Below are 10163 nucleotides of genomic sequence, written 5' to 3' on the forward strand. Positions count from 1 at the left end.
GTCGTCTCGTCTCTCTTCTCGCGATCCTCTCTCTTCGTCTGTCTTCCTCCCTCTCTCTTTCTCTCTCTCTGCCCGTTCTGCAGCTTCACGCGCGCGGCCCGCTGCGTGCGATTTGCGAAGAGGAGTCTCGCTTTTTTCGCTTTTCTCTCTCTCTCTCTCTCTTTCTCTCTCTCTCTCTTTCTCTCCTTCTCTCCCGTTTCTGAAACTATTATTTACCTCATCTCTCGTAGCCGCGCACTTCGCTCGGCCGTTGTTTATCGAGTATGGCCGTCTTCGCTGATCTTCGCTTCTGGTATGTCGCACTAACGCACGCACGCACCGTCCGTTGTTAATATTCTCGTACGTACGCGTCTACGTACCTATAACCGAGCAGGTGTCGTGCCTCGTCCACTGGCAGGTCGTCGACGCCACGCACCGCACTCTACCCAACTATCATCGCCCGTCACCACCGTCGTTGCCGTCGTTGACGTTGTTGTGTTGTCGGTCGGTTTACTAATACAACATATTATGCTCAGCTGCCTCGGCTGTACGCCGTGCACACGCGATCCGCGAATGCCTGGCAAACACACGAGCGCGCGATCTCCCACCTCGTCTCACCTGCGACGATTCCCTCTGGTCGGCGCGGCCTGCGGTGGCGACTTTAGCCGCCGGTCTCGGATTCTACGTTTCTACGAATCTACGTCAGATCGTCAATCGGGCGTCCGCGCGCTCGCGATTACGCTTCTCTAGCTCCGCACCGTGGCGGTCCGTGGCAGCAGACGACTGACGAGACGGTCGCGCACCTGGGTGACCTGGGTCGTCTCTGGTCGTCTCGGCTGCGAACGCGGCGTTTCCTCCCTTTTCTACGTTTCATTCATTCGTCCCTTGCGTCCTCCCTGCTTGTTCCACGCCGGCGAGGGTGAGCTGAAGATACCGTCTTACCTAGGAGGATTTTCGCTCCTGTTTTTTTTCTTTTTTTTCTGAAGGATCAGGACGCGATGACGTCTGTGTTGCGTCGCGTCACGGCGATTGCGCGTCCCGCAAGTCCCGCTGACTCGGACAATAGTGTTTGAGAAACAAATTATTGGATTAGTGGCGCTCACGCGGTTAATATCGAGCGTGCCGCAAAGTTACGCAAATCTACCCGAATATCTAATTAGCTATGAATTAAATATAAATTGCGTTGCAGTCGGGTAATTAGCGAGTTGTGCACGAGAAACGACCCATTTGCTTTGGGCCGAACTGATCCTTTTTTTAAGGACTTGAAATAAAAAACGGACTACACTGAAAAATATGCTAAATTAAATACTGACTTAATATTTACTTACGATAAATAATTATTTACAAAAAAAAATAATGAATAGTTAATAGTTCTTTTGTACCAAATAAATATATAGTGAACTTATAGCTAGAATTATTCAAACAAACATATTTACAGAAGTGTAGTACATTTTCTCTTAATGTTTGAATACGACTTGAAGATAAGATCAAGTAGTACAGTAGCATCTTGTATCTCGTCATAATGATTAACAAATAACATTCGAGTGTCATGAAAAGGTCGAGAGATCTAATCCACAAACATGTATCCATAATTAGTTTTCATTTCAAAACCTTAATTCTTTTCGTCCAACGTTTTTTTCACTGCTTTCCTAGTCCAGCTGGATCATTGCCTGTTTGTGTTTTTCAAAGAGTTTTTGGACACTAAAAAATCAGAACAAATTCTGGTACACTCGAACATTTAAGAATACGATTTTACAGTGACCCCGAAATGTTTTTTATTTTTTTGTACGTAATCTATTCAGATATTAATATTTAGTCAATATATTAATATTCAGATATTAATATTTAGTAGTTTTCCAGACAACAAAAAGTTCGAACTCAAGATATAAGATATCTTAAAAATGTTTTTAAAATGTTTTATGTTTCGTTTTCGAACATACATGTTGTTTGAGTCACTCATATTTTATCTATAATATTCTGTTATATCGGCTTCACTCAAAAACAAACATGCTTTTGCATAAATTTACTATTATTTCTTTTATATGAAAATTAGTAATGTTTTTTCAGTTTCTACTTCTAATTGTACGTATAAAAATTTTCAAGATATGTATTTTTGAACAATATTATATTATTTGTATGAGCTTACTATGAATATAATTGTTTTTAATAATAATATGCAATATTATTTCTATACAATAACTAATGATACAGTATTAGATATCTTGCACATACAATAGATAAGTTAGATTGATAGTGATCAAATATTTCATAAATTTGCACCAACTGAATTGAACTTCAACATTTCAATAATACTTAATTACGTTTGTAATTATATGTATATAATATATGTTCACACTCAATTATTGTGATTACATTTTATTATAAAGCATATATGAATTTATTTATATTGAATATATTTTATTAAATATATTTTGAAACGCGTGTTATTTTACATCAACATCAAATATATAAAACAATTGAATTATAAATGAAAAACAAACATTTTGGAAAAGCATTAAAATGGATATAAAATTCAATTTAATAGAGTTTATCAATACTAAACCCTTAACAAAAGTTTATTGAACTACAATGAAATAGATGATCGCTTCAAAATAAATGTTCTACTTCAGTTTTTTTTCTGAGAATCATAAGTATTTACTTAAATATCTTAACTGGTTTTTTTAAAATTCTTTCTACAATATAAGATGATGTACATGTTCATAAGTTTTTTGTATTAAATTGTTGACTTTTCACAAAAATTTACAATTTGCAATGTTATATTTCACAAAGTTATACTTTATACTTCCAATTTATGAAATAGTAAGAGATGTAATATATGTAATTTCTTCATATTTTTAATTTTGTTTCATTACTATGTTCGATTTTATATGATACAGATTAATTTTATCGACATTGATCAAATTCGGCCTTTACTTTAGGATCTTCTATTAAGGTACATTTTCACGAGCCGCTCAAACCGGACAAAAAGTGACGCTTAATATTCGTCAGTTTGGACCACGTGATCCTTTCGAATGGCTCATGAAAATGTATCTTTATGCAAAGATGCTCTGGGCTCCGGCCTTAATTCCATCATGCTTAAACTGCGATCAGACTAGAAATTGATGGTCCACTTGATGCTACAAATGCTCTGAAGCATTTTTTAATTAATCAATTAGTAAAATTCTTTCTTTCGATTGGTCAATCAAATGCTTCAAAGCATTTGTAGCGCCAAGTGGACCGATTCTGAGATTGGATTTTAACCAGATAGAAGAAAAAAAACCAATCTTAAGTTTAGTGAACTTTACTTTGACTGGTTAAATTCTAATCTAATCTCATTTTCAATCTCTAGTCTGATTGCGATTTTAGGAGTGTTTAGGAGTCTCAGAGACCTGTTCTTTTTATCTGAACTTCTTGCACGGTTCATCTTTTCTCTTTTTCTCTCCATGTTGGAGAGAAAAAGAGACTTTATAACTAAAAAGAACAGACCTAAGTATTATTCTATCTTTGTTATTCACGGACTGCAAAGTAAGATAGAATGATATTTATATCGACTTGTGTCACTAAATAGAAGGCAACCATAGGCCGGAATCGGACTACGCATTGAAGATTGAGATTGAAGATTGAAATTTGACCAATGAAGACAAAGGAATTTTAGCTCTTATTTTGTTTTGATTGGTCAAATTTTAATCTTCAATCTCAATCTTCAATTCGTAGTCTGATTCCGAAACCTTTTAGGTTTGTTTCTGCACTCTCTGTTCGGAGTCGGAAGCAACTGGAGGCTTATCATATGTTATTATTTTCATAAATATTCTACGCGTTGTTAACCGGTATATTATATATGCATGCGAGAAGTAGCGACTAATATTTTTTTCAGAAACACAAAACGGTGAGTTTGCAAAATCTTTGATATTTTATTACTGCTTTATTATTGAAAACGCAAAGCAAATTGGGGAAAAATAACTTTCGTCGTCATTCAATTATTATTGTCATGTGACACAAAATCTCTCTACTAGATCTAGGCTCATTGTTAATTACATACATTACAAACAAATCATCTACACTGTATATAAAAATGAGAAAGGTTGATAGGAAAAATGATTAAAACCGATGTATTTGCGATAAGAAAATTATACATTCTGCTACTTAGTTCCAAAGTATCCTTCGCTGCCCTGTTTTGTGTACTGTTTACTTTAGGCATTTAAAACATTTATTTTTTTTTATTCTGAAAACACATTTTATTTGTTATTTTTGTTGATGTATTTATAATCCTTTAGATAGATACTCTATCAACGAAATTTTTAACGCATTTTTAATAAATGTATTGGTTTTTACATGAATTATATATGCTGTTGCAGGTAGCAATGGGTACATTGGAACTAAAGCAAAGTCTGATCGGGCATAGAGGCAGAGTGTGGAGTGTTTGTTGGCATCCCAAGGGTGCGAATCTAGGGTCTTGCGGTGAAGACAAGACGATTATAATATGGGGACTAGAGGGACCCAAATGGGTTACGAAAATGATCCTTACCGAAGGACATTCCAGAACCATTAGAGAACTGGCTTGGTCCCCCTGCGGTAATTATATCGCGTCGGCGAGTTTTGATGCCACTATTGCGGTGTGGGACAAAAAGTCGGGACAGTTTGAATGCAATGTGACATTAGAAGGACATGAGAACGAAGTTAAAAGCGTTAGTTGGTCAATCTCTGGTCAGTTACTCGCCACATGTAGCCGAGACAAATCTGTATGGGTATGGGAAGTAAATGACGATGAATATGAGTGTGATGCCGTTATTAATGCTCATACTCAAGATGTAAAGAAGGTATGTTGTAAATTTATCTATTGGAAATCATCATTTAAATATATATATTTATTTTTAAAAAACCTTTAACTTGTTCTAGGGCAGAGCAGAGCTTTTTCGTCCATTTCTCGCGATAATGTTTATATTCTGAACAGCACATGTTGATAATTACTTACATGTTGTGCTTATGCTGTCAAGGAGTAATCATAATTGTATAATGTAATTATAAGCACGTCACTATAAAGAGATATTGTTTGCTATCGTAAATTTTCGTATTATTTTAATATTGAAACTGATGGAATAGTTCTGTTCTGCCTTATCAATTTCTAATGGATATTTCATTTAAAGCAAGGATATATGCCTTGAAATAAAAGTTTACTTTTATATTAGGTGAGATGGCATCCACATAAAGAAATTGAAACTGATGGAATAGCCATGCTCTGCCTTATCAATTTATAATGGATATTTCATTTAAAGTAAGGACATATGCCTTGAAATAAAAGTTTACTTTTATTTTAGGTGAGATGGCATCCACACGAAGAAATTCTAGCCTCTGCTAGTTACGACAACACAGTGAAGATATTTAAGGAAAATGCAGCTGATAGCGATTGGTCGTGTACTGCTACCTTGTCATCTCACACGTCTACGGTATGGAGTCTTTCATGGGATAAGATTGGCAATCGAATAGCAACCTGCAGCGATGATAAAACGGTGAAGATATGGCGGGAATATAAACCTGGAAATGATATGGGTATCGCTACACCGAACAACGAGTCTGTCTGGAAGTGTATCTGCACACTATCGGGATATCATACAAGAACTATTTACGATATCGATTGGTGCAAGACCACGGGTTTACTGGTGACCGCGTGCGGCGACGATATCATTAGGATATTTAAAGAGGATAGCGACTGCGATCCACATCAACCGAGTTTTACAATGATCTGCTCGATAAACAGTGCACACGCTCAAGATGTTAACTGTGTTCAGTGGAATCCTACAATTCCTGGACAACTCGCGTCTGCGAGCGACGATAGTACAGTGAAAATATGGTTTTATAATGAATAAATATATCTATATAAAATATGTAATTCTGTTCACTTTATTTGTACCTTTCTTACTTAAAAATGGAATTAAAAATTGATGAATAATAAATAATAAACATTCATTATAAAATGATTTATCGTTTCCTCAAAATAGCGCGTGAAAGGGGAACGTTATTTCGTCTAATTTTTACTTTTCTGAATTTCAACATTTAATGTAACAAAATTTGTAATGTTACATAGAATAACGAATGGTTTTATTTATTACTTATTTTTTCTTGAAAAGGTTGATTCGAAAGGTTTTTTATTTTCAATATCTTATGGTTTAAAAAGTCAATATTTTGACGGTTTTGTTAATATTTATAATTTGACTTTAATTTTGGGATGAATATAACTAATAAGTTTAATTAGTATCTGGATGCTACAATATATTATGTAATATCTTTAATAGCCTTATATTGAAATATGTCATCTACAGTTACATCTTTATTTTAGGGTGCGTATAAATGCTGAAGCGCTTGTACAACGTGGGATTATCTTGCGAGAAGTTTTACTTTCGATACAAATACATTAAACAGTATAAAACAACACGCACGATGAGCGATGCTACAGGAAATAAAGTCGGCGAGTAAGTTAATATTTTTTTTTTAATTAAATTAAGTTAAAGTTAATGTCTTATAAAATTAATAAAATTAAGTTAAAAGTTGAAGAAATAAAGAATTAACTTAATAAAAGTTAAGTTAAGATTGAATTAACTTAAGTTTAAAAAAAATTATTTTTGAGATCAAAATGTCCTAATTTTTCTTAAAATGTGATCACTTTAAATAACACTTACAAATAGATTGTTAGGTAAATTTAATTTGATATTCACATGTAAGTTACTTATATATCCATTAATAAAAATCAAACTAATCAAGACTCCTTACGAATCAAAGAATTGGAAAGAGTAAGAGCACTAGGAGTCAGGCGCAGAAGACGTCGCGCAAATAATACACTTATAAAGAGTGAAACTTATAAAGAGTGAATAAAGAAGTTTCACTCTTTATAAGTGTATTATTTGCACGACGTCTTCTGCGCCTGACTCCTAGTGCCCTTACTCTTTCCAATTCTTTACTTATATATAATAAGAGTCACACCATAAGGCGTTTTTGTTAAAATCTTGCGAGAGAGAAGGGTATATGTTTGCATTATTTCTCTTTCTTTAACCATTATTTAACTTTCTTTAACTTTTGAAATGACTGCTCATGCATGTTTACGACTACGTCGACTAGATATTTGTTAGAAAAAATATACGTAAAAATGTAGAAAATGGGTGCATGTGCAATATTGTTCTACAACAAGGCTTTTCATCCAAGGTTCATTTCATATTTATGTTGCTGAAATATACCGTTTATGATACCTAAAATTAGTGTAATTTAAATATAAGCGGGAATTGACAAAACCTAGCGAGTCATGAGGTCTGTTCTTTTTGGCTGAACTTTTGCACCAGTTCATCTTTCTTCCTTTTCTCTTCAGGAAGAAAGAAGAGGAAGAAAAATGAACTGGAGCAAAAGTTCAGCCAAAAAGAACAGGCCTAATAAAAACTGACTACCGTATGGTGTAACTCTTATTACAGATCTCTCATCATAAAATCATTGAACTTTTTCTAAATTAATTCTTTAATGTTTAAGACTTTATAGAAAAAAAATTAGCATTAAGAGAGATAGAAAAATTTTTAATTTAAAAAAAGTTGACAAATTAAAGTTTAAAAGTAACTAAATTAAGTTAAAAATTAATACATTTAAAATTAACTAATTTGAGTTAAAAGTTATTAACTTTTTAACTTTTTTTTTTTTAATTTTTAACGTTTTCACTAGATACATCCCAATCCTGGCATCCCAACTAAAAGGTATACCTTTAAAAGATGTTGTGAGTGCAATGAATAAATTTGCGGATACGTCTCTCGCAGCTTCTTGGGACAATGTTGGATTACTAGTTGAACCTACAGAATCGAAAATTGTGAAGCATATTTTATTAACGAATGATTTAACCGAAGACGTTATGGATGAAGCCATTCAATTAAAAACCGATTTAATTGTCACGTATCATCCGTTAATATTTGTTCCGTTGAAATCTATTACAACTAAATCTTGGAAGGTATAACGGTGAAGTTGTGTGATATGATCTTTGTCAAAATGTTATCACAATCTAATTTTCTTTACACACAATAGGAACGAATAATAGCAAGGTGTCTAGAAAATAAGATTGCTGTCTTCTCTCCGCATAGCAGTTTTGATTCTGTGAAAGGTGGTGTAAACGATTGGCTAGCAGAAGCTTTTGGTAAGAAAAAGATTCATTATTATACTTCCATATTATTATACTTCGTTAAAGCATTAATATTTTACTATATAAAAATTACATTTTAAGAGCTCGAAAGTAGTAAGCCGATTCAACCAAATGAAGATAACGCGACTTATGGATTCGGAAGATTATGTACCTTGAAGAACCGAATATCCGTCGATGAAGCAGTAAATTTAGTGAAGCAACGAACTGATCTGAAGCATGTAAGATTAGCACGTGCGCGAAATACAGGTGAGATCTTAACAAGATTAATTTATTGCTGGAAAAAGAAATTAAGCTTAATGGGCGACATAAATATAATTATTATATTATATTTTATATTATTATTATTATATTTCAGATGGTTACATTAATACCGTTGCATTATGTGCTGGAGCAGGTGTGTCGATATTGAAAGGAATATCTGCAGACTTATATCTCACGGGAGAAATGTTGCATCACGATGTATTGGATGCTGTACATCAGGGTAGTCATGTTATACTAACAAATCATTCTGATTCAGAACGTGGTTTTTTAAAGATATATGCTTCGATATTAAAACGTAATTTGCAACCTGTCAAAGTGGACGTCTCTGAAAGTGATAAGGATCCACTAAAAACCGTGTAAGCTGTTATAAAAAAAACATTTCTCTATCTTTCATCACAGCAATCGTATTGGATTTAATAGCGATTTTACATTTTATTATATGGAAGAGGAAAACTTTAATGTTTTGAAAATAAAGATCTTTCTTTTTCTTTTTATTCAGCATCACGTACACTTTACTCTAATAGAATTTTAATTTTGAAATTACTGTAATGCTTTTTTAGTATCGATTATTAAAAGATTATGTACAAACAAGATTTAGCCAAGAAAATATCGATTGTCTTATTCTCTTTCTCTTCTTCCTCTCGAATTCGCTAACAAGTCCTTAATTCCTGAAAAGCACACTGTAAGATATTCTGTATATACATATTAACAATTAACAGATCGTTTATCATGATTTAAATATATTTTAAATTTTGATTTTCTCACATTCAACTTTGTAGTTTATTTCTAAAATTAAAAAAAAATATTAATAAGTCTATAAAATTATTTTTCGAATGTAATATCGTTTATACTCAACAACGAAACGATACTTTAAATGACATACGATTGATACATGTGATTTAATCATAATTGATTTATTTGCACGACAATAACAAATAGATATTACTTAATAGACTCGTTAAATCAAAAGGTAGTCGACAGTCTCAAATTGCCCACACAATTTCGGCCACGCATGATATACACGTCCTAATTTATAGAGCAACTATGATATACAAGTATGAATCCTGAGAACAAGATGCCATAAATCTGAAACCATTTGTTTAACTCGTTAAGTAATTAAAATTTTCAAGACGCACAGTCTAACATTAATCCTAGATATACACACTCTTTATCTACATAAAGAACATACTGAAATCCCGGGACCCCATCTATATTTGTTATCGTAACTCCAGTAAAAATGGATATTTCAATTAAATTTTTTTTCAATCGATGAATCGATCAAGGAACAGGCCCATAATTTATAAAAATCGATAGAATTAAGGAGCAAGAGATATGGGTTAAAAAAAAAAGAAAAAGGAAACACGAAAAAATCTCGATAGGACTCCAGTGTGTATATCTAGGATTAACCTAAGTTGTTTTGGTTTTCTTTTTGAATAAATATTAGAATCAATCTTCATGATAAGCTTTTTTGTGTAATGTAATATATTAAAGTAATACATTAAATATATAAAGTAAAGTCATATTACATCAATGTTCGTACAATAAATAAGGATTGAAAGATAAATTTTAAAAAACCTTGAGTATTATAATCTGAGCAATAGATATCAACTATTGTAATGATAGTATTTTTTTCATAATTATCGCCATCATTTACAAGTCTGTAACAGTCATTCGAGGAAATATAGATCCTCGTCAAATAAATTGGTTTCAAATAAAGCATCAATGATTGATAAATCGAATCAACGAATAGAAATTGAAT

At 33.0% G+C, this 10163-nt stretch overlaps 2 protein-coding genes across 3 annotated transcripts; both read left to right on the forward strand.

Moving 5' to 3' along the window:
- The first annotated feature begins 3706 nt into the window (after positions 1-3706).
- Positions 3707-5843, forward strand: LOC108765705 (cytosolic iron-sulfur assembly component 1). Of its 2 annotated transcripts, none has more exons than XM_018514550.1 (3): positions 3707-4060; positions 4335-4796; positions 5295-5843. In XM_018514550.1, exons 1-3 carry the CDS (start codon positions 4052-4054, stop codon positions 5841-5843), a joined length of 1020 nt encoding a protein of 339 aa, XP_018370052.1. In that variant the 5' UTR covers positions 3707-4051. The 2 variants fall into 2 exon arrangements, with proteins under 2 accessions (XP_018370052.1, XP_018370053.1); XM_018514551.1 differs by having other exon boundaries at positions 3831-3865.
- A 394-nt stretch (positions 5844-6237) lies between these two features.
- Positions 6238-8923, forward strand: LOC108765706 (NIF3-like protein 1). The gene is made up of 5 exons (XM_018514552.1): positions 6238-6446; positions 7675-7954; positions 8029-8137; positions 8225-8389; positions 8499-8923. Exons 1-5 carry the CDS (start codon positions 6325-6327, stop codon positions 8762-8764), a joined length of 942 nt encoding a protein of 313 aa, XP_018370054.1. The 5' UTR covers positions 6238-6324; the 3' UTR covers positions 8765-8923.
- Positions 8924-10163: the final 1240 nt, after the last annotated feature.

Source organism: Trachymyrmex cornetzi, unplaced genomic scaffold (assembly GCF_001594075.2).
Source record: "Trachymyrmex cornetzi isolate Tcor2-1 unplaced genomic scaffold, Tcor1.1 scaffold509, whole genome shotgun sequence".
Taxonomy (NCBI): Eukaryota; Metazoa; Arthropoda; class Insecta; order Hymenoptera; family Formicidae; genus Trachymyrmex; species Trachymyrmex cornetzi.